Here is a 25,518-nt window from a genome sequence, read left to right on the forward strand (position 1 = left end):
TGGAAAGTTAAAATTCCCTAAAGACTGAAAGGTTGAAAACCACTACCATATGGTAGGCTCGGTTGCTGGCAACATTTATTGTCAGGCCTCCGAAACTGCAAGTGATCGACCCTATATGCAAAAAATGTGTTCCACTATGATTAATTTCACTCCTTTGCAAATTATATCTTATTTGTATAGGGGAAGGCTGGCTCTGAAAAATGCTTATCTCCAGATCTAGGTGAGGGGAAGTGGAAACTTAATTTCAGCAAAGTTCTCAGCTTCTTGTCTTTATCATATCATATCATTTATCATAGCTGAAGTAATTAAAAGAAAATAGACTACTAACTTACTTACAGCTGGTCAGCCATCTGTCAAGGATGCTTTAAGGTGGATTCCTGCATTGGGAAGGGGGTTGGACTCGATGGCCTTATAGGCCCCTTCCAACTCTTACTATTCTATGATTCTATAATACATTGGCATAATGCAGTAATTAAAAGAATATAAATTACCAACTTACGACAGTCTGCACATAATGCTGTTGGGATAAAGTTGTGCTTGGGTCTTCCCTCTTTATTCTAATGCAATAATGTAGGGTGTACCTTGTTCAAGAAGTTAATTAAAAGAATAAAATTAAACTTAAATCAAGTTAAATCATTGCACTGATCTATTGGCTTAGCATAGGTTTCTGGGCATGCTACCCAAATTTCCACCTGCAGCAATTTCCCATCAGGATGTTAGATTCTTTGATATGGTATTATTTCGATAGAAAAGCCAAAGGGATCCCACAGAAAACATCCAATCAGTTTTCTCTGAAAGTGTTTTTATTTGGTTTTTCTGAAGTAAAATACAGCAAACTTTTCCATATATCCAGTGCAAGTGTTGTTTTTAACAGAGGTAGCCACAGAGCAGCTTATAATGAAGGCAGTGGTGCCCACCCGGACAGACGTTGGGGCAGAAGTCCAGGGCATCACTCAACAGAGAACCAAAACGGACAGTACCCGGCCATTTTTATTCTACAGTAGGTGCCCCTGATCTGGATTGGGATCCTAGCATGAGGGATAGGGGGACTTTTAAGATCCAGACTGGACCCCTGCACCTATTCTAGAATAAAACTGAATAGAAGACATAGCTGTTAGACACACATTTGAAATAATACCTCTTTTGGCCCAGAATGAGTAGGAGAGTAATACACATTACCAACTGGCCAGGCAGGGCATAAGACTATGAAGTCCAGAGTCTAATATTAACTTAACTCATTATTAACTTTGGCTGTGGTGCAGTATCGAAATGAAATAACAATAACAACAACAACTACAACCAAACAAACAACAGCTGCACCACTGATTGAAGGTACAATAACTAGCCTTGCAGCACAGCAGTAAGACAATACTGTGAACAAATGCGTATATAAGAGAAAATATTCATTGAGATTGCTTTCATATGAACCATTTAGTCAGAAACTGGCATCTTTCATTTACTCCATTTTTATGAAAATCAACATGACATCAGTGCCAAATCGTTTCATTCCAGTGTTTTCTGTCCTGTCGTCCCATCACTTTTTTTCCAGACTTGCTTGGTGGATTTTTGTTGTTGTCTTTAAACGCAATTGCAGCACTAACCTGATCAGTGTGGCTTGGCCAGTGCTACTAAGGCTTTTATTTTTGCTTCCATGGAACAAACTGATGGGACTTGGCTGAATCACTTAGAACCCTAAAAGAGAAGAGAGATATTTTTATGGAGCCATATTATAGCTCCCCACTTGTGTAAGGTGAATGAGGACCCTTCTCACTTTTCTTCCTGAACATGTTCCATCTTCCCCTGTAAACACTTCTATCCTTTTCTGAAGAATTTTCAGCCAAATTCTCCCTTGGCAAATTAGCCTTATCCCATGTCTTTATATCATCATTGCTGGTATTAAATCTCACAACCCATTTTATTCTATTATTTTTAATATTTAAAAACATATTTTAAATATCAATCAATCACTTCTCAGGCCGTTTGGCTAAGTTTGAGTGCATATTTTAAATATGTTTTAGACCACAACTCCCGTAATCCCTGACCAATGGGCTAACAGCTAATTCTCATGTTATCATTGTGGTGTGATCACCACATCACCTAGTCAAGTCCAATGATATGCTGGTAATAATTCATGGTGTTGGATGGTTACCATGCTAGCTGGGTGTATAGGAAATGAGGAAGAAAATACCATGTGCGTATCAGATTCATATTGGAACAGCAGCAGCGGCAAGCCCCCCCCCCCCCACAACATCAGCCAAACAAAGCCAGACAATGTCATTGATATCACATCTACCATGACCCTAATTGTATGTAAGTGTGATAGAAGTGCTCTTTGTGCGATTTTGGTGGAGAGGAGAAGAGAGAATGAACTGACTGTGGTCTGGGTTGTTTTTTAAACTCCTTTCCATGAAATTTCATGGGTATATTTGTTTGAAAATGTCGCACCAACTCGGTACCATGAGGTTGGACACTTATGAAAAAATAGAGAACGCATCAACAACAACAAAAGAGGACACTGATTGGCATATTTGCATATGCAAGTTTATATGTACAAAGGCATCTTTAGAAACAATGAGCACATCTCACCATAGTGAAAGGTTGTGACCAGTTGACCTGTCTGTTCACCCTGGCCTCCTTTTCAGTCTGTTGCCCAGGTTCTAGCTCGTGATTGGCAACAATTCTTGTGGTTCTTTATCTTTAAACCAGACTTTGAGACCCATTGTCATGTATGCCCCTACTGCTCCGGTGTTGGGACCAGGTGACGCAGGGAGTCCATCAGAAACAGATTCTGATTCAGAAGATGCCGAGCCAGTGGGGGAGGAAGAGCCTCCAGCTGTAAATGCGCCACTCCTGGAGTCTGTCTCCTCAAGGCCAGATCCTATGCTCTCAGGAGACAGGGAGTCAACTTCCAGGGGTGAACATTCCAAAACATTACTGGATGCTAGGAATCGCTGGAAGTTAAAACATTCAGCAAGATTAGCACGAAAGACAGTTGGAGAGGTTGCGTGAGAAGGCGGTGATGGTCCCTCCTCCACCTTGAAGCTTGGGACATTTGAAAAGCCTTTTCTTTCCTTTGACCGGTCAATTGTTTTGCTTAGTTGCATAGCATTGCCTAGGGGGTTTTCCCATAAAGGTGCCTAGTTTGTGTTACAGAAGTGTTAATTGTTTGCAATAAAGCTTTGTGGATTGGCCCAGGAACTTTCCTTGGTTTTGACTCCTTGGGGACACTTGAGCAGCTACAGCCCACGACAGCTTGACTGTTCAAAGGAAAGAAAAGGCTTTTCAAATGCCCCAAGCTTCAAGGTGGAGGAGGGAGCGTCGCCGCCTTCTCACGCAACCTCTCCGACTGTCTTTGGTGCTAATCTCGCTGAACGTTTTAACTTCCGGCGATTCCTAGCATCCAGTAATGTTTTGGAATGTTCACCCCTGGAAGTTGACTCCCTGTCTCCTGAGAGCATAGGATCTGGCCTTGAGGAGACAGACTCTGGGAGGGGCGCATTCACAGCTGGAGGCTCGTCCGTGTGAACTTCCTTCCCCACTGGCTCGGCATCTTCTGAATCAGAATCTGATGGACTCCCTGAGTCACCTGGTCCCAACACCGGAGCAGTAGGGGCATACATGACACCCATCAGATGAGTGTGTTATTGTACACTCGTTACTGGACACTCATGGATTTTTGCAGGTTCCTCTCATGACGTCATCTGCCTCCTGCCCTTCTAGCCTTCTTCACACCCAAGTAAGTCAGACTTATTTTTGAAGATGGAAGTTGCTGCTATCTCCTGCTGTGTGCAGGAGAAGCAGCAGGATCAAAATGGCCCACTGAATGGGCCAGATGCAAGTTGTTTACTTCCTCTTTCGAAAGAGGAAGTAATGAGGGACAAATGCAGGGGCGGAAAAGCGACAGTAAGCAAACACAATTTTCCTGTGTGATGACGCTCTTAGAACTCCACCACACCTATTTCTACCCACCCACCCTGGTTTGCTTCTGCATTTTTTTACTTCCATTTCATAAGCATGATCATTACTATACCGGTGAACTCTCTTTTCACTTGTTTGCTCTCCGGCTGCTATTGCACCTACCCCACACTGCCCCACCCCACCCTTTCTCCTTCCCTCTCCAGTTCATTGGTTCTTGGCATTGTTGGACATTGTGATCAAGAGGAATTCCCCCCACATCATTCCTTCCCTTTAACACACACACACACCTCTCTGATTCTACTATAATGGTAGTAGAACTACAGTCAGGGCAAAAACATTACTAAACCTACATTTTTAATCTTGTTTTCATAGAATTGCTATCACTAAAGGTGGAGGGGGAATATGGGAATAACGTGGCATTTGATCAAAAGTGGAGCACACAAACTTCCAACAGAGCCCTGTCTTTTTCTCAAAACGGCCTCTGTTCTTGCTCCAAAATCCATTGCGTGGACTGCCCTGTTTTGATAGCCAAAACCCCTCTCAGAACGAAAGATAAACAACAGGGTTACAAAAGTGAAGGGCAGGGTCAGGCTTCTCATGGTAGCAATACATCCTGCTTGGGAGAGACGTGTTGCTACTGTTTGGGACAGTTCCAATTTCTATTGTCTATAGCAAACTGGTTTTGAGAGCTGAAAGGGCAGGTATGAGAGCATTACACACTAGAACTACTTTGTGGTGCCCTCCACTTCTCTCAACGCTACGAAGTTTTAAGGAAGCCTTTGACAGAGTCAATTTATTCACAAGGGGAAAGTACTAGATACTTATGGTGCCTATTCAAGTAAATTATATACAAATATACAAGCAGAGGGCAGGCAGGTAGGCGTGACAATGTCGTATTGGTGCCTCGAACCCCCAAAACCTAACGCTTTCACTCCTTCAGATTGTCCCCCCCTAAGGAGCAAGTGCAGGTTTGCATGTGAGGAGGAGCACCCATCCCATGCACAGCCACCTGTGCACCAGGGTACCTGCACCTCCTCATGTCCCTCCAATTTGTTTTTGTTTTGTTTTGAACCTTTTTTTCCCAGGGCCAAGCATCCTTCTCCCCACACTGGAGGCACAGAGGCGGCCATTTGGCTCGCTGGCCCGTGCACCACTGCCTGTGCACCGGGGCACCTGAGCCTCCTTGCATCCCTATAGTTTTGGTTTTAACCTTTTTTGCAGGGGCCAAGCATCCTTCTCCCTATGCCGGAGAAGCGCAGAGGCGTCCCAGCGGCCATTTGGCTCACTGGCCCATCTCCTCCCCCCATCTGGGCAGATGGCGACCAATCAGGGGGCTCCATCTGCCCGGACATGCCTCTGATGCAACTTTGGAGCAAAGCGACAGACGGCAGTTGCTGTCGTCGCCTCATGGCAAGAGAAAAAAGTTGGGTTAAGTCCCTGGCTTTTTTATTTCGAATCTTCAAGGGAAAGCCCTGGGATGGCTCCGCAATGGCTGCTGCTGCTGCATCATATAAATAACCACGCGCCACTGAGGAGTCACCCCAGGGCTTTCCCCTCATCAAGAAAAGGCCCTTGTGTGTGAAAATGGCTTATCACAATTCTGGGGCTCGTCTACATGGGTCCTTTACCCTGGGGTAGCTTCGGAGTGGCGACAGGTGATCTACATTATGCAGCCGCCACTCCGAACGGATCCAGGGGCAAAGCTCCAAAGCTCCGTGCTTGAAACGTTGGGCACTTCCCCCGACTTCTTTAGCTCAGAGCCAGGCCCCTCACCTCTGCGGAGCCTTTTTAAGGAAAAAAAAATACATGGGGAAGCGGACGGACAGGGCGCTCCGGGCTCCACACTAATACATCTTAAAGAAATGGGGGGAGGAACAGGGCAGCATGGAGTCAGCCGCCAGCGGGACAAGCACTGGGGAGGGGGGAGGGCAGCCAGCTCTCCTCCCTCTGAGTTTGCTCTGGCTGCCCCATTCCTCCCCACCCCGTTGTGTTTTTTTTTTAATTGAATCTTTAGATCTTTTAATTTTTAATCTTTAGAATCTTAAGATTAAAAATTAAAAAATGGGGGGAGAGGAACGGGGCAACCAGAGCTAGCTCAGGGGGAGAGCCGGCTGCCCTGTTCCTCCCCCCTCCCCGGTGCTTGTCCTGGCAGCTGACTCCCTGCTGCCCCGTTCCTCTCCCCCTTCGTTTTTTTTTTTTAATCTTTAGATGCTAACCTTCACATCTAAAGATTAAAAATAAAAAAGGGGGAGAGAAGAACGGGGCAGCCAGAGCGAGCTCAGAGGGAGAGCCGGCTGCCTCGTTCCTCCCCTCTCTTTGGATCTGTCAGTGAAGGCGGCAGCAACTCCAAATTGGCGCTCCTTCCCATGCAGATGCTGGGAAGGAGCGACGATTTGGGAGCCTGGGGCCTCTGGGCACAGACCCCAGGCCATCAAGATGGGGGCCTGGTCAATTTCAAAACAAGAGAATTTTAAACCATGAAACTGATTTGTTTAACTAACTAAAGTTTCCATTATCTCTGGTTTGACCAGCTAACTTTCAGGAAAAAAAAGAATTGAAATTAAATGCTCACTAATGTCCTTTTCTTGCCACTTGGGAGAAGGATCGGGGTGGGGAATGTACAAGCCAGAGGCTTTGCTCAGGCTTATTCTAGCTCATTCACACGTAATGATAAACCATGGTTTTGCATTACATGCAAACAATGCCATTACCAGGGTTGATCCTCACTTGCCTTTTAAAATTCAGGTACATACAATACTTGATAGGCTAGTCCCCAAAACATAACTGATCAGAGGATCACAATTTAAAACTTTCCAATTCTTTTGTTTGAGGCAGGAAGCTGGTATTATCTCTCTTTATGAAATTTGGCTTCAAGATATGACTGCACAGGAAGGCACTCCCCTGCTTTTCCTCTAAATGTACTAATTTGTCTTAATAAGACCTCTTGGAAATTCAAGCAGGATATACTTTCAGTTGAAAGGCCGGGGGGGGGGGGGAGGCAAAACATCATGCTATTAACTGTTAAGAACCATTAAGCTGAAAAAAAGATATGAATACTAGGAAGCCTTGTCCAATTTTACAAATCAGTCAGTTGAAACATTTATTCCTTCCCTATTATTTTAAAGCAGATTTTGGAAACAGAATTATCCAGCTAGCTAAAGAAAAGATTGGTTCAAATGGATACTGATTTTTTAATTGCGTTTTTGTGTAAAAGCTGAAACAAATGTTTTAGAGCAACATCAGATGAGTGTTTTATTGCACACTTGCTACTGCCCCCTTAGATGTTCATGAGTTCTTTAGACAACGATGTTTGCCTCCTGCGCACCTACCGTTCCTTCTGCTTGTTTTTCCATCTCAAAATATACCCATTTTAATCCGTCTTTTTTTTTTTTTTTTAATGGAATGTACTGTACTTATACTGAGTCAGACCGCTGGTGCATTCCTGTATGCAGGAAATGCGGAGTGGCCACGTGGCCGTTGCTGCTTCCTCCATGTGAAGGAGGTTAGTCTATATGGCTTTGTGTGTGTCTGCTTACATCCAACAAAAAGAAAGTTCCAGAGAAAGGAAGGGAATGTTCTAGAAGGCTAATAGCTGGCATCAAAATACTAAGGAATTTAGACTATAGACCAAGGATAACTGCTTTTCAGAGAACAAAAACATTTGATATATGCATCGTTGCCTATGATTCATCCTATCATCATCTCTGGACCAAAGTAGACATGCCATGGGAAACTAGGACCACCCATGGTTAAAAAAGGGAAATAATAATAATCACTTCATCTCTCTGAATTATATTGGGACCACTGCGCTGGTAAGTGGCTTCAGCCATTTCTTTCCATACTATATTCTCAATTGAAACACCCTCCACCCAGCTCCTATTAGCCTCATGAAGGAAAGCATGTAACTACTGAAACAGCACATTTTTGTAGTGTTTCACAGTGCAATCCTATACATGTCTACTCAGATGTATACCCCCATTGGGTTCAATGAGATTTACTCCCAAGTAAGTGTATACAGGATTGCAGTCTCAGAAACCTGCATAACCTGTTTAACAAACAATATTAGGCCAAAAGTCATGGGAGCATACACCAGACTTCCCCAACCTGGTGCCATCCAGATGTGTTGGACTGCAACTCCCATAATCCCCAGCCAGCATGCGAAAACAGAACATCAACACATGCAAAACTGATCTGCCCAACCCTACAACAAAAATGCTCTACTGATTGTGTGTCTAGGAGGAACGGGACTGAAGTGTATTAGAGAATGTGTCCAGTAGATAAAACCCAGCTGACTTCATTATTTGAAGCTGTTTCCATTTTTTCTAGTTTGTAATTTTATCTGGACATCTGTTACTATGGCAGCCAGAATTGGAACTGTCACAATTACATTATCATGTACTTCGGGTCAGAATTAAGGATTTGGGCCCCAGAAGGGTTAGTAAGTTCAGGAAATAGCTCAACTCTGTGTTAGATCATTAGTGTGTGCAGGCCCTTGTTTCATGCTTTGAAGTTTGGACTCAGATTTCCAGATTCTTGTCCTCATAGATTTTAAAAAGATCAGCAAGATCGCTATATCTGGCTTCTTCTAAAACAGCCTCTTCACATCCAACACACACACACACACACACACACACACACACACACTCTGCATGGAATTCAACATGAACTTGGGGCTGTCTCACAGGGTTGTTGTTGTGAGGATAACATGGAGAGGAGGAGGAGTATGTGCGCTGCCTTGGGTTCCTTGGAGGAAAAAAGGCGGGATATAAATAAATAAATAAATGTAACAAAATGATGATGATCATGATAAATACACCCATAGGGCTGGAGGTCTGAGACTAGTGCTTTGTGTAGATGTATGAATGAAGTTGCATGAAGGCCCTTTCAGAAGGGCAGCCGGGGCTCCACACCTTTAATCCATGGGCCTAAGGCAAAGAGACAACCCCTGTCCGTTCTGATGCATATCTAAAATGTACTCATGCATGTACAAGTGTAAGCAACAGGGGGCTCTTGCCAGTGGAGCCCTGCTTGGGCGGGAGCCCTCGGCAGTTGCCCGGCCATGCCTTCTCACTGTGTATGAGTCCATTGTAGTTAAGAAGTCCCAGGACATGTCAAGACGGGGCGATATCCTGGGGATTGTCCCAGGATCGTCTCTGTGCATCCACATGACGCACAGGGGATCCTGGGAGCAGGGAGGAATGATCCCTGCATTTCCCCAGGATATCGTCCTACCCTTCCATCCCAACTTTTCCCACAGTCCCAGGATGATCCTGAGACAGCGGGACGTGTGGCCGGGCATCCCATTTTCATCTTGGCTCCTCGTGAGTAAATGTGAGGAGCCAGGAACTGGGCACGGGCCACAGAGCTCTGCAAGCACTCTGTGCCCATCGGGATGAAGGGGGGCGGGAAGCAGGGGCGCGGCCTTTTTTTTAAGACTAACCTTTGCGCTGGAGCGCTCGTGTACTCCAGCCGCTGTTTCTTTACCAAAAAATGGCGGCTGCGATGTCCTCTTCCTCCCGGGACATTGCACGCCATGTGTGGACTGAGGGGAACGATCTCGCGATCATAAAATCTTGAGATCATTCCCCTCCCCTCGTCTAGCCATGTCCCCAGCCTGTTATGTGAACAGAGTAGAGAGAAAGGGGCTGTGGAGTGTCCGGCTAAAGTTGGCTGGAACTAGGGGGGTGTAGCCCTTCTGTGGGGATGCTGCCTAAGTTCCTAAAGATCTTCCGCTCGCAATAAGAAGGCATGTTTGCTACATCCACGCTCTCTTTATATATTTGTAAAGAAAATGAACAAACAGAACAAAAAACAAATACATATTTAAATCTCTGGGGTGCTCTCATCCAAATGAACCTAACCCTTTAAACGCTTGGGAGCATTGAACAAGACATCTAGTACAGTGCCTCTCCTTGTATGCAATGCACAAATGGGGTGTGGAGGCAGGTACGTCTCTACCCTTTACCCTTTCAGGAAAAGACTGGGGTTTAAAACAATTCCATGCTCCCCTGCCCCCAAACCTTAGCTTTGGCGATGGATAGCACTTGCACATTTCCTTCTGCCACTGAAGATACCCCCAACATGTGCTAGCTCTGAGCAGTTAATTGCATGGTACGGAGGAATAATGTCTGGTTTTTTTGTTTGTATTTTATGCTTTTCAAGCTTTTAAATTTAGTATATTTGTTTTTAATGTTCACTGTTTTTAACCATTGTAACCCCCGCAGAGAGGTTCAGCTATGGGGAGGCATATAAATGTAATAAATCATCATCATTATCATCATCATTGTCATCATCTCTCCCCCACAATAATGGACTTGAGGATGAAAAGAAAGTAAACCTTTCCTAACCTTCTAAGAGATAATAAGTGGGTGTAAGCTCAGATTGTCTCTGAGCCCAAATCCACAACAGCCATTGCAGGAAGAGTGGGGAAAGAAAAAGGAATTCCCTCGTAGTTTCTCTTTTCCCTCCACAAATTTCACAGGATGCTTTTTCACTTCTTTGTACAGATTATGATTGGATACAACTAGGGGTGTGCACGGACCCCCCGTTCCGCCCCGTGGGCCGATCCGAAAATTTCGGATCGGCCCGCTCCGCTCCGCCCATACTCTGCTCCTCTTCGCCGCGGAGCTCCGGCTCCAAATCGTAGCTCCGCAGTGGAGGGGAGTGGTGCCAGAGGAGGGCAGGGAGGTTTTACCGGGCCCTGCCGCCGTCGCCACCCATGCGGCGACGGCGGCAGAGCCCGGTAAGGGACCAAGGGGGAGGGGGGCCTTACCTGCCTCCGTCCGCGGTCCGTCGGCTTCTTCAATTGAGCCCGCGGTTCAACCAGGAAGTCTGGGCCGCAAGTGCGGCCTAGACTTCCTGGTTGAACCGCGGGCTCAATTGAAGAAGCCGAGGGACCACGGACGGAGGCAGGTAAAGGAGAGGAGGGGGGTTTACCAGGACCTGCCGCTGTCGCCGCATGGGCGACAGCGACAGGGCCCAGTAAACCCCACTTACCTTTCCGGCGGAGCTCTGGATCGAGGCGAAGGATCCGCCTTCACCTCGATCCTCTTCGCCACGCTACGCCGGCCCCCCAATCCTCTTCGCCTCCGCCTTAAGGGGAGGCGAAGCACCCCGCTCCGCTTCTAATTCGCCGGTCCGATTAGAAGCGGAGCACATCCCTAGATACAACCCATTCAGCATGTCTACATTATGGGAGTCCTACCATTCAACTGCTCTCCACCATTATTCAAGTACTCTGCCTGGAATGAAAAATGTATGTATCATCCTTTTACTTCAGTTATTTACCACTGCGCTTTTTCCTGTATTGTCTCCAGCAGCATGCCACAATGATAACCAGGGTCACAAGGAAAAGGGCCAATACAGTGAGCAGAACAGCATTTGGATAACTGCGGCCTGTATGGAGAAAAAGAAACGTGGCTGTAGGTGGCAGTGTGGACACAGCTCTGTGTATTAAAATTCTACGTCAGCGTAACTCCAATCCTGTGCCAAGAAATCTGAATTCTGCAACTTGCATAAACTATGCAAAAGTATACATGCTATAAATAAACTATGCAAAAATTATACATGCTATACATAAATTATACATAATTTATTCTGCTTTGACAGACTACTTATGCAGGCCACTGAACTCCACATAGAGATGTTTGTCACCGGGAGATCCAGGCCCTTTTGAGCTCACCGGTCTTTCGCAGTGCACCCAACTCAGCTTGTTTTTGGGAGCCGAGCCACTTGATTTCACTGACTTCCGGGGGCTTTTAATGCATTTTGGGGGTCTCAGCTGTAATTTGCGCAAATACAGATGGTGCAAATTTTGGCTGTAAACTGCAGATTTGCACAATTTGTACAAATTATGGCTGTAATTTAGGCAAATTAGGCAAATTTGCACAGTTTACAGATGAAATTTGTGCAAATTATGCTAATTTGCTGCTGTCATTTGCACAAATATTCTTTTACATACCTAAAAGTAATTTGCAGAAATTCCGCCAGCTGCTTATTGTGAGCCGAGTCAGACTAGCTGGTGGAAGATAGAACAGAGTCCAAGCGACTGAGCCAACAAAAACTTGTTAAGCTCCAACCCTACACACACACACACACACACATGCACACACACTTCTACAGGGCTACTCTTCTGGTATCTGAGTGTCGATCACACCTTGCAAAGACATATTAAAGTCTCTTTTGCAGCTTTAAAAACCAAAAACCTGCTCTTCAGAAAGAAATGCTGATCATTCCAAGTACCTACCATTTGCCATTTTGCTGTAGCAGTAGAATTACAGCATACATCGAATCCTGAGAACACTGATAGATAATGGATTATAAATTAATGTTATCATATAAACAACGGTAACAGTAAACCATCATTTTAATATCCCTAACACACACACACACACACGTTTAAAATTCCATGCTTCGCGATAAATTAAAACAAATCGTGCTGTGTCCTTGCATCTAATGAAGAAAACAAAACACAAACTGCTAAATAAAGGTTTCTGGAAAAGTTGAGCTACCATGTCTTTGTCATTTGCCCACTTACCTTTTTCTGCCACTTTGATGTCAATCTCTTTTCCTCGGTGTGTAACTCTGCAGATCACTTCTTCTCCAACATGACCACTTGAGGCATCTATACTCATAAGGATGTTGCTAATGACAGATATTGTGCCATTGGGATTTGTGATCTCAGTTTCTTCCTGCTTGCCTCCTTGTGCGACCCATGAAACATTGGGACGTGGGAAGCCGGTTGCAACGCAGGTGGCATTTAAGCGTCCATCAAATATATTGCGATGTAGAAATGTTTCCAGTCCTGCGACACGAACGACAACAACAAAACCCTTCACCATGAGGAGCTCAGGTGGGCGATGAAACGAGGACAAAAATATCCCAGAATCAATGAGGAAGCCAGCTAGACAATCTGCAGACTTTTGAATGTGAAGCAGAACAGATGATAGAGATCAACAGAAAGCCTATGTAACTTCAGACTAAGCAACTTTCAACACTGTGCACTGTGTTATATTGATCCCAGCATATATTGTCATATGTCTGCAATATAGTTCTGAGCAGTGAGAGGAGAGTTGACAGCATTAACACTCCCAACAGATTCCTACTCCTCATCGGATAACACGGGGTACCCACAATACCATAGGATTTAGCTTACTTCTATTGTTCTCACCCCAAACTTAATAAGCACATTCCTTAGGGAGGGGGAGAGAAAGGTAAGTCCGCTTTAGCACAGTCTATCTATGGCAAGGATGGGGAAACCTATTTCATCCCAAGGGCCAAATTCAATTTCAGGGACGTTCTCGAGGGTTCCTTAGCCCACTGTCCCACAGGAAGAGCCACCTGTCCTATCAATCGGCTTGACACCAACAGAAGCACTCAGCAGAAAGATTGCAGGTCGCAAAGGACCTGGTTGAGGCCACAGTGTTATTTGGGGAAAGGACCCAGGCCATTCTCACAGAGACGTCTGAGAAAGAGGACAGAAGATGGGCAAATGAGAGGCTGCTGTGCATCTGGACAACTAGAGCAGTAGGCGACTGCATTCAGGAGTGTTGCACCGAGTCCTACTTTGTTGGTCCCTGGTCTACAGCTGGTTGGCCACTGTGTAAACAGAGTGCTGGACTAAATGGACCCTTGGTATGATCCAGCATAGCTCTTCTTATGCTCTTATGATTTCATAGTGACATCACATGCTGCAATGGCTGCATCGTACCAGGTCTAAGAATGTGTCATGGCAGCTCGTCCTCGTCCTTTCTCCTTTCAGTAGGGGTTCCGCAAGGCTCGGTGCTTGGCCCGCTGCTGTTTTCTCTATACATGCTGCCCTTGGGTAAACTTATTCAATCTCATGGCCTCCAATATCACCTGTATGCCGATGACACACAACTATACCTCTCATCTCCGGAACTTTCTCCTGATGTCCACGATCGTATCTCAGCATGTCTTTCAGATATCTCAGCCTGGCTGCTTCATCGCCGTTTGAAACTCAATATGGCAAAAACTGAACTGCTTGTTTTTCCTCCTAAACCTCCTCCTCACCTCTCATTCTCTCTTACTGTCAACGATGTCACGCTTACTCCGGTCAAGGAAACTCGTAGCCTTGGCTTTATATTTGATTCCTCGCTCTCCTTTATTCCTCATATCGAGGCAGTAGCTAAATCTTGTCATTTCTTCCTGTATAATATTGCCAGGATTCGACCATTTTTGTCTGTCTCTTCTGCCAAGACTCTCGTTCACGCACTGGTTATCTCTCGGTTGGACTACTGCAACCTCCTCCTCTCTGGCCTCCCCTCATCTCACATCAGTCCGCTGGTCTCTGTCCACCACTCTGCTGCTAAGATCATCTTCCTGGCCCGCCGCTCTGACCATGTCACTCCGCTTCTGAAATCTCTTCATTGGCTCCCAATTCATTCCAGAATCCAATATAAACTTCTCCTGTTGACCTTCAAAGCTTTTCACGGTCTAGCTCCTGCCTATCTCTCCTCTCTCATCTCACACTATTGCCCCGCTCGTGCTCTTCGCTCCTCTGATGCCATGCTTCTTGCCTGCCCAAGGGTCTCTACTTCCCTTGCTCGGCTTCGTCCATTTTCCTCTGCTGCCCCTCATGCCTGGAATGCTCTTCCAGAACACCTGAGAACTACCAACTCAATCACAGCTTTTAAAACACAGCTAAAAACTTTTCTTTTCCCTATAGCTTTTAAACTTTGAGTTTGTTCTGACTCTATACTGTTAGCTTCACCCTTCCCGGTGCCTGTTTACACTTCCCCGTGCCTGTTTGCATTCTCTTTCCCTTCTTATTGTTTACTACAACTTTATTAGATTGTAAGCCTATGCGGCAGGGTCTTGCTATTTACTGTGTTATCTGTACAGCACCATGTACATCGATGGTGCTATATAAATAAATAAATAATAATAATAATAATAATAATAATTGCTCCTCTCATACCAGGTTCACAGCTACTTCCTCCCTCCTCCCATACCAGGTTTGCTGCTACCTCCTGTGGATCCCTAGGGCAGCCCCCACACATCGGGGGCTGGTTTGTGGACATTGACGCTGAGGAAAAATGTCATCTGAACAGGGCCACAGATAAATAAAAATTAAAATAATAATAAAATAAATACACCAGAAGTCAATTAAAAACACAAGAATAACAGAATAGAAACAGCACCCAATCCAACAGCCTGTTTCCATGCCAAAGGCCTGCTTGAATGAAAACACCTTTGCCTGCTGGTGGAAGGCAAAGAGAGAGGGAGCACACTTCGCAATCTGTATTTCTATTGAGTCAAATCATTTGTATGCTCTCTTCTATCCTGAGGCTACCAGAAGAGCCTTTCAATGAAACAACTCATCAAGCCCAAAGTCCTCCTCACTGACACAATTTAAACTGAGATCTGTTGTGACCTTTTCTTCATTACTGCAGTCTAGATTATAAGAGACCACAAAAGACAATGTATTTGTAATGAATGTGCGGGAAATGCCACATTTAGAGAAATAATCTCCTCAACCTCTCCTGGGGTTATTTTAATGGAAAAAACCTCACCGTAAATGGAAAAACAGGGTTCTCCTCGGAGTTCTCCAACAGTTGTAGAAAATATGCATTGGTAGCATCCCTTATCTTTATTGCTAACATTCCAAAGGGTGATGGCAGTATCATTCTTTTTTAAAATGGTGAAACTGAATTTGCCTTTGAATTGTGGAAGAATATTTGCATCTGTGCCGTTGCGGTATGTTCCCATATTTTCAGAGTTTCCATTAATTACTTTTCTCCATGTAACTTGAAAAAAATTCTTAATAGGCTCTGTTGAGGTACATCTCAAGGTGGTGTTGCTACCCAGTTCCACATCTTCTGTTTGTGTTGTTATAGCACCTGTGGCAGCACAAAATACTTAATAATTAATAATCGGCACTCCCATCTTATGTTTACAAAGCTCTTGACCCATAGCCAAAGTAAAATGAAAAACTGCAAGCCAATAGGAACAGATAGAAAACACCCAGTGAACCGGTGAGGTCAATGAGGTAGATTATTTCACATGGCTCTGGGCTCTTTTGCATGTAATACTGCTAAACCATAGTAATTCTAAACCATAGTTAGAATTCGCTGAGGTGACCCCAGGGGCGGGGGGGGGGGGTGCATTCCTGCTTCTTCCTGCAGTGCTGCCATGAGGAGTTCAGAAGCTTTCAAGTTTCTTTTTTTTAATAAGCTTGCTCTATCATCCATTGCTGACAAACTGCGGTTAATCTTGAATACATTTTGTCGAAATATGCCAACTTCAAACCATCATTTAAGACAATGGCTTGATTCACCAAGCCATAGTTAAAACTAAGCATAGTTTAGTGTTTGGACATAACACTATGCCATGGTTAACCTAAACAGAAGCTTCTGATCTCTACCTTGAGGATGAACCAAAATGGAAGAGGGGAAAGAGGAGTGTATGAGCCTGAGGCTTTCTGCAGCTCATCTTCGTAATGCTAAATCATGGTTTAGCATTATATGTAGACACCCAATAGCTTTGAGCAACAGCCATACTGTGGAGGCAGAGACCCTGCCACTTGTGGTTATAGAACTTCCACCATCTTCCCCAATGACTGAGGCTCCTCTGGTCTTCTGGCATAGGCTGTTCTGGAATTTCTCCAGTGGGGACATGATACCCTATAGCCAAGTCAATGGGTATGGTGGTCTCAACAGTCTCTGTGGCCTCAGTATAGAGAAAATGGAATTTGAAATCAACCACATCCTCCTTCTGTCTGGTCCCATTCTGGATTCATACCAGCCCAGATCCCCTCATCACTTTGGCCTCGCAATTATTTCCTCTGCTACTTGTTCTCACAGGATCGTTTTCTGTCTGACTCAGACAAAAGCGTTGAGAAAACTGTTTATGCTTTGTAAGGCTATCCTGTGTCTAACTTTGGATGTTTATTTGTGCCACTCCCTTTTGTGCAAATTTGCACACTCAGGGCCTTCACTGCAGTTGTCCCACACCTCTGGAACCAACTCTCACCAGAGGTCCACTATACATCAGCTTTGCAGGTTTTTAAGAAGGTTTTGAAAACACGTTATTTTAGCATGGCTTTCTCATGATATGAATACTGTTGTTTCTGCTATTGCCATTGTTGTTCTTGCTAGTTTTTATTGTTGGCTTTTATTGTTTTTAATTGCTATTTTATTGTATTTTATGTTTTTTATTGCTTTTAGTATTTAAACTGTTTTTATGCATTTTATTGTTGTAAGCCACCTTGCAGGCGCGGATTGAGAGACTAGCTCTGGTGCCGATAAAAATGATTAAAATCTTTAATAATTCTTGTCTGTGTCTGGAATGCTCGACCTTTGGGATTAGAAATAATCCTTCTTCAGGAGCTGACACTGAAAACCTTATTCTTATATTTTGAATATTTTCTGGAGCCTTTTTCCTTCCTGAGCGTTCTGCTGAACTGCCTCTAATCAAAGAGTTAGGGTTTCTGCCCTGAAAAATGCCAAGAAATGCTTTAAATAAATAAATAAATTCTTTGTGTGTAATCGTGCAGGGTTCTGATGGTGCTTCAGGTACCTCCTGACTAGGGGAGGCTGTGGATGAAGTTTTGTCCGGATCCTGCATACTTCCAGTGTTTTAGAGCCACCATTCCCTTGTCGGGTTGATGCTGGAAGTGCTGAGTTAACACCCTGTACTTTACCTCACACCTCTGCCCTTTTATTGGATATTGCAGAAGTTTAAAACAGGCTGCTGCGATGTTTCAATGGATGAAACAGCGCCACCGTTGGGGCAGGAGGACTGCAGCAGGATAGGGGGTGGGGTGTGTGTGACTACGATTATGCACAGTAGCTGAGCAAGCTATGCACAGCAGCTTATTTGTCTGATCTATTAACCTATCATGTCTTAAAGCGACATCTGAACATGGGGCATGTCTACATGAAGGGTTTGCCCAGGGTGGATTTGCAGTCACGACAGGTCATCTACATGCAGCCGCCATTGCAAACCCCAGAAACTCTGCTGAAAAAAAGTCGGGCACTGACCCCAACTTATTTGGCAGCAGAGGCTTGTCACAGCCCATGGCGCCCTCTGATTGGTCACCATCGGCTGGACAGGGAAAGGGGCGGACCTCCAGGAGTTCAGGAGAGCCCTGTGCCCCATGGTAAATAATAATAAACGGGGGGGTGGGGGGAGGAGAGGAACAGACCCCAAGCCTCTGTAAAAATCAGCTGCGCAGATACAGATAATATTTTTTTTAAAAAAAATGTGTGTGTGTGTGTGTGTAGGAGTGGGCAGCCAGAGGGAGGTCAGAGGGAGGAGAGGTGGTTCGGGTGCCTGGCGTCCCTCTACTCGTCTTCCTCTGGCTGCCTCGTTCCTGCCCCATCCCTCCCAGTGCTCAGCGCCGTGGGGAAAGTTCGCACTTGCGTTCCTTCCTGTGCAGATGCTGGGAAGGAATGCAAGTGCAGGAGCCAGGCGCCTCGCAGCGCCAAATCGCCACCATCAAGATGGGGCCCAGGTTACAGAGTGTGTCTGCATGCATGTTCGTGTTTTATTTGACTTTCAAGCAAGAAAGGAAACTGCACGGTGCCACATTTTGTCTATGTTCGTAGCTCCTAATCCTTAAAGATTTCTCTAGTCCTAAAACACAATTATGTTGTTGTTGTTGTTGCTGTTGTTATTCCACAATTGTAATTGTTATTAATAGTATTTATATTTATATACCACCATTCCTATCAAGAGAACCCGGGGTGGTGCACAACCTAATAAAAATACATAATTTATTCATAGTTAAATAATGAACCATAAAACTAAAAAAAAAACACAACCCACAAACATAGCACAACACATACAATTTTAAAGATGGGAGATCCCAGGGCCAAGTTATATCTCAAAGACTGAGTGAACAAACATGTTTTATTTATTGTCTATAACTCAGCATCATGGGTGTCACTTCTTCACGAAGGTCCCACAACCAAGAAGACTTACCCTGTATCCTATAAAGCACTAGAGATATGATACACAGAGTCAAGCTCTGGAAAGTCCACAGAGAACAGATACTTGCATTTACCTAGGAACAGAAAAAAGAGATGTGTTATGAAAACACAATAGACCTGTTTGGTATTACGGTGATTCACTCTTTTGGTTTTAGATATAGCCAAGTAAATAATGAACAAAGGACACTGTAGGAGTTCCCTGAAACAAGAAAAGAAAATAATCATTCAAATGTTCCCAAGTATACCTAAAAATTAACTACTTCACATCTTGTGCATTTCACACACCAAAACATTTCAGAAAATGGTGTGAAAGCTGAAAACCACCTATGGATGATCAAAATGAGACTATCACTGCGTGTATTATAACTTGGGAAGGGACAATTGGCTGTAGGTTAGCTGCCCAGTGCATGATGCCCCGTTTTTGTGCACGACTTGTGAGGCTTTGTAGGATTTCCTGTGTACAAAATCCAAAATGTGTGAAATGGCCCGGAGAATGTCCAGCCGACAGATAAAAAGAAAACAGAGGGACCAGCATGGCATGAGCCAAATGGATTCAATTTCTGAAACTAATGGCCACTAACAGTTATTAAAATTGGTAAGTGCAGCTTATCATGTTGTTCAGGGGTACTGAACATCTTTCATTCTGAGTGCCAAATGCAATTTCAGTGAAGGCAAAAAATACCAGAAATAACAAAATTATCAGCATATTTGAGCTTGAAGCTCTTACTGTGAGGACTTTAGCCTTAGGAGAGGCATGTCAACTTTTTAGAATGGGAAGGGGGTGAGATACACTGCAAAAGCCAAGAAACTGCCATACAATTGGTGGTTTCGGGAAAGGGGCCAGGGGAAGGTGGTAGGATTTGTTAAGGGGCACCAACCTTTCCCCATAATTTGAGCCCTGCATCAGCTCATGATTCCTCTTTAGTATAACTATTGAAAGATACAGGATCTCCATCATCCATTGCAGCGAATTGCCCACTATAGCTTGTTCGTTTATCATTCCACATGTTTTCTTCTTCTTGTGTTACACTCTGAGGGCTCATCTACACCAAGCAGGATATTCCACTACAAAAGTGGTCTGAAAGTGGTATTTAAAAGGCAGGAGCCACACTACTGCTTTATAGCGGTATTGAAGTACACTGCAGGATCTTCACTACTGGTTTATAGTGATACTGAAGTGCACTGACAACTGTTGGGGCCCATGACACATCTACACCAAGCAGGATATAACACTATGAAAGTGGTATGAAAGCGGTATATGGTATGTGTCAATGAGCCCCAATAGTTGCCAGTGCACTTCAATACCGCTATAAAGCAGTAGTGTGGCTCCTGCCTTTTATATACCACTTTCATAGTGGAATATCCTGCTTGGTGTAAATGAGCCCTGTGCCCTAGTAATGAAGAAAGCTATTCTGGTGATGAAACCTGGGCAGGATGTACACTGCTGCATTATAGTGGTACAGAAGTGCTCGGACAACTGTTGGGACTCGGAACACATCTACACCAAGCAGGATATAACACTAGGAAAGTGGCATGAAAGCGGTATATGGTATGTGTCCTGGGCCCCAACAGTTGCCAGTGCACCAATATCGCTATAAAGCAGTGGTGTGGCTCCTGCCTTTTATATACCGCTTTCATACCGCTTTCCTAGTGCTATATCATTTCATAGAAATGAAATGAATAAATAAATAAATAAATAAATAAAAATATCCTGCTTGGTGTAGATCTGGCCCAGGTAAACCTGTGGCTCAAATTAAGCCCTGTATAAATCTTGAAACACATTATAGTGTATAGTGTTTTCAAGTGTGGAAAATGCTTCAAATGCATTATCTACCTGTAATTCTTACAATAAGGCAGGGGACAGGGAATTTCTGGCCCATGGGTCAAATCTGGCCCACAGGGGAAACTCCACAAGCCCCTCCTGGAGGCCCCGACCCCAAGCTGAGACTCAGCCTGAACTTGGAGAAGCTGCTCCTTGAAGTGCCAGCTGAGTTCCATTGCACACCTCTCACCATCCCAATCGGGATGATGAAGGGTGCACAAAGGAGGTATATGACTCAGCCAGCACTTGAAGGAACCGCTCTACTAATCACAGGCCACACAACCCTTTGCAAGCTGTGTGCTGCCCCAATCCAGAAGACGAGTGGCCCTTGAAGGAGGTGCACAGCTTGGCTGGTGCTTGAAAGAGCTGTTCCTCCAAGTGCCAGCTGAGTACCCCCTTCATGTGCTGTGGCAATCACAGCAACAAGCGGCACATCACTTGGCCAACAATTGGAGGAGCTGCTTCAGCACATGCCAGCCAAATCCCTTTCTCCATGCACAGAGAAGCATTGTGTGTGTGTGTGTCTCTCTCCCTGCACTGAGAAAGGTAACATGCGCAGGACTGGAAGATGTTATGTAGGGGAAGGGCTTCAGGGCTGGCATAATCCCCTGCATAATCCAGTTTGCTGTATTGGTGTGGGAGGGGGCAATCCAGCTCCCAGACCAAAAAGTTCCCCGCTCCTGCTGTAAGGGAAGTTAATATTATTATCCCCCATACTGCAGATGGGAGGAGAATGGCTTGTCTAAGAGGCCATCTGGCAAGTTCATGGCAGAGGGGAGACTTGAAATTGGTACTTCTTGATTCGTAGTTCACTCCCACTACAATCGTCTTGACAATGATTAAACTCTTGAGAATGTTTAAGGAGCCAGCTTGCTATTATGAAAGGGAAATGAGACAATCGTTAAGAAAACAGCTTTTTCTGGAAGAAAATTAGATGAAGGAAGAGGTTGCAGCTACAGGACCAAAGACGGAAGCATCTGGGATAAAAATAACAAGGAACAATGGGGGGGAAACACAAACAAAACGAGAAGTGGGCAGTTACTGCCCTTAAGGTCAATGAAAACTTGTAGTGCCACAATGAGAAGTTCAAAATTTATACCAGTGTTATAGATTTATTACGTTAACTCAAAGGTGACTAAAAAAAATCTCCAGATCTCTTTATCAAGAAGATGTTGTTAAAAGTGGAGGAAGTGGTGGTGGTTGGGGAAATAAGATGGAAAAAAGCCTGACATGATGTCATGATGTCTCCATCATGGTCAGAGTCTTGAGATGAAATCTGGGAAGGAGGGCTTGCAGACATACAAATTGGGCTCTACCAGATAATGTGATGGGTTCAGGTTTCACCTGTACCTGCCTCTAGGACTGTCAGAAACAAGGCAGAAGCAAACAGTGGCTGATCCCCCATTATTGAAAATGTAAAATCCAACTGTTACTCAAAACTGTTTCCTATCCTGGACAAACCCCATAGGTTTCTTGATCGGTGGAAAATAGAAGTACACTTAGGATACCAGGGAACAGACAAGTTCATAAGAAAGAAGAGCTATGCTGGATCCGATCAAGGGTCCAGCATAGCTCTAGTCCAGCATTCTGTTCACACAGAGGCCAGACAGCTGTGCATGGTAAACATAAAGTAGGAAATGAGTGGAATAGTACCCTCCCACCCATGTTCCCCAGCGACTGGTGTACATGGGCATACTGCCTCTGATACTGGAGGGAACACATAGCCATCAGGATTAGTAGCTATTGATAGCCTTCTCCTCCAGGAATTTGTGTAGCCGTTTTAAAGCCATCCAAATTGGCTTTAAAAGATCATTCTGTCTTGTGGTAGCCAATGCTATAGTTTAACTATATGCTGTATAAAGAAGTACTTCCTTTTATCTGTTCAGAATCTCCCACCAATCAGCTTCATGGGATGACCCCGGGTTCTAGTACTATTAGAAAGGAAGAAAATCCAACTTCTCTTTGTTGAACCAGATTTGGTATGTTTTATCTCACTGCTGGTTGGATTTGCTGTATTATTTTTTTTAGAGTTGTAATAGTATTGTTGTTTCATTGTTTGCATTTTTTTATTTGTACACTGCTTTGCGATTCGTTATGAAAGGGTGGTTAATAAAATAAAATACAGAAAATTAAATATAATAGCAATAATACCATTATTTCCTTCCATCCACGTTTTCCAATTTTTTTTGTACACTATAAACAAGCAAGCACATGTTTTTGGACACTCTAAGCAAGTGCATCATGAACGTTACTATCAAATAAACAATCCAAGGATTTTGGAGAATAGTTTTATATTCCAGGAAGTCAGAGGTGAAGATTCCTTCCCAAATCTGTCCTTGTATAAATGCCAAACTGACACTGCAACCCTAAATACAACCATCTGGGAGTAAGTCCCATTAAATTCAATGGGGCTTACTTGAAAATGAATATGTATAACAGCTTTCCCCTGATGTGTTGGACTACAGCTCTTATTCCATGCTGGATGATGGGAGTCATTGTCATTTAGATAACTGCTAAGTAAAATAGAAACTTCTTTTCAGGAATTTATTTACTTGATTTGTATTATTATTATTATTATTATTATTATTATTATTATTATTATTTATATATTTATATAGCACCATCAATGTACATGGTGCTGTACAGCGTAAAACAGTAAATAGCAAGACCCTGCCGCATAGGCTTACATTCTATTAAAATCATAGTAAAGCGATAAGGAGGGGAAGAGAATGCAAACAGGCACTGGGTAGGGTAAACAGGCACAGGGTAGGGTAAAACTAACAGTATTAAGTCCAAACAACATCAGGTTTTAAAACCTTGCCTTTCTATCAAGAAAGGTGTCTTACAATCCCGGATAAATAAAAACTCAGTTAAAACAATAATAAAACAAATACACTGAAATACAATTTAAAACAGTAGTAGTAGTATTGTCATTTTATTACTTGAAAACAAATCTAAGTAATACTTTCTATCACATTCCCCAGTTTTTCAATGTAATGAACTGGGAAGATGATGATGATGATGATGATGATGATGATGATGATTTACATTATTATACTACCCAGTAGCTGAAGTTCTCTGGACCAAAGTAATCACCACAGTGCAGACATGAGAGATTAATTTCTGTGGTCTCCTGCTGGAGACCAGATCAGTGGATTCATGGTTATAGCTGCCAGTAATGCTTTTAAGTAAACCTCGGAAGCAATGTGAGTTTGGGGGGGGGGGGGGGATCAATGGTTTTTAAAACCATAAGCATCCATGCTGTGGCTTCTTGAAATCAAACGACATAGAGGCCGTTCGACACAGGAAGCCAATATAGGAATAGTCACTTGTCATACAAATCCACTAATCAAAAGACGATATATCATTGTCTTTTGCGGTACATTCAATTAAAGTTGTTCTCTTGCCATTTCTATCCTGCATTAACCATGTTCACACATATACAAGCAGCAGAAGGGTTCAATGCTTTTTATATTGTATTTTGTATTTGGTTTTTTTTTTATTGTTGGAGGTTTTATTATGTCTTAATGGTTTTAATTTTTGTGAACCGTTCAGAGAGCTTCAGCTATTGGGCGGTATAAAAATGTAATAAATAAAATAAATAAATAAATACACTTTAAGGCTGCAATCCTATGAACCTTTACCTATGACTATGCTTCACTGAATACAGTGGGATTTACTTCTGAGTAAGTACACAGTTTAGTAAAACAGACAGCTGAGGTTTCCCCGTGCCTTATACCTGCAGAGCCAAATGACCGGCTTTGTGCCTTTCTTGCATTACGTAGCATATATATTTTAGTCTTACCTTGTGTTGCATACTACTATAGTCCGGGAATCTGAGGATATTAGGATGCAGTAGCTACCAGAGCTAAACAGTGAGCTAGTTTGGACGGAGAAGCAAGAAACAGCACCAGATTTTCTTGAATGCCCCTCCCACTAGAGTGGAACTAGCATACAAAAGGGAGGGGGAATAATACAAACTTAACATGTTCTCAATTTGGAGGAAGGGAGCAAACTATGCGAGATAGAACTGTAAGAACCGCTGTAACCAATAAATTACAGCATGCATTTTCACTGATTATCATGTTTCTACTGTAGGGCTGCCTGCTCAGAAAACATTTGCAGGATTATTAGGGGCACTAAAGGCTGCATCTGTTTAGGGAAAATATTGCAAATTAAAATGTGAAGGGACAGTGTAAAAGCCGGAATGGGCCGGAATGGCCCCATTATATTTTAAAAAAATACCATGCCAATAACTGTGGCATGTGTTAGAAACACTCCAGCACAACATTTTATATTGTGCTCCAGGCAGGCAAAGATGATTTTTTGTTGTTGTTCCAGCAGGCCTTTGGTGAATGGTCTGGACCTCCGTCTGAGCCTAGAACTTTTAAAATTGTCATTTAAAATGTTTTAATATTGGAATATGTTTAATACACTTTTAACTTTTGTATATCTCTATAGGTTTTTAATGTATATGTTTTAAATTTTCTAATGCCGCCTTGAGGCCCAGCATTGGGCAAAAGGCAGGATATAAATATACTACTAATAATATTTTAGGACTAAACCCCTTACAATATTATATTACTATTAACCCCATAACTCCCAGAACAACATCTGGAACATAATGGATGGCCCAGAATAGGCTTGCCGTCCGACCTGGAAAACTGAGAATGTCCCAATTTCCAGGAGATTCTGAAATGTCCCAACTGGCTGGGAAAGAATCCTGGATTCTCAGTCTGGCCGGCTGATTTCTAAATTGGCACCTTGAGCAGCATAGCTGCAGCAGAAGAAAAAAAGGTGTGGACGCCTTTGCCAGAGCACTAC

General features: G+C 43.7%; 1 protein-coding gene across 3 annotated transcripts; it reads right to left on the bottom strand.

Moving 5' to 3' along the window:
• Nucleotides 1-795: 795 nt before the first annotated feature.
• Nucleotides 796-24,578, bottom strand: LOC134399543 (OX-2 membrane glycoprotein-like). 3 transcript variants are annotated; one of them, XR_010025504.1, is made up of 7 exons: nt 24,500-24,578; nt 18,865-18,946; nt 15,453-15,779; nt 12,455-12,721; nt 12,164-12,210; nt 11,206-11,313; nt 796-1,692 (listed from the first exon to the last, which is right to left on the bottom strand). XR_010025504.1 is itself a non-coding variant. In XM_063127618.1 (6 exons), exons 1-6 carry the CDS (start codon nt 24,509-24,511, stop codon nt 1,685-1,687), a joined length of 804 nt encoding a protein of 267 aa, XP_062983688.1. In that variant the 5' UTR covers nt 24,512-24,578; the 3' UTR covers nt 796-1,684. The 3 variants fall into 3 exon arrangements, 1 of the variants encoding a protein (XP_062983688.1); XR_010025503.1 differs by having other exon boundaries at nt 12,164-12,219; XM_063127618.1 differs by lacking the exon at nt 12,164-12,210.
• Between the last annotated feature and the right edge of the window lie 940 nt (nt 24,579-25,518).

The sequence above is a fragment of the Elgaria multicarinata genome, chromosome 5 (assembly GCF_023053635.1).
Source record: "Elgaria multicarinata webbii isolate HBS135686 ecotype San Diego chromosome 5, rElgMul1.1.pri, whole genome shotgun sequence".
In the NCBI taxonomy this organism is placed as follows: Eukaryota; Metazoa; Chordata; class Lepidosauria; order Squamata; family Anguidae; genus Elgaria; species Elgaria multicarinata.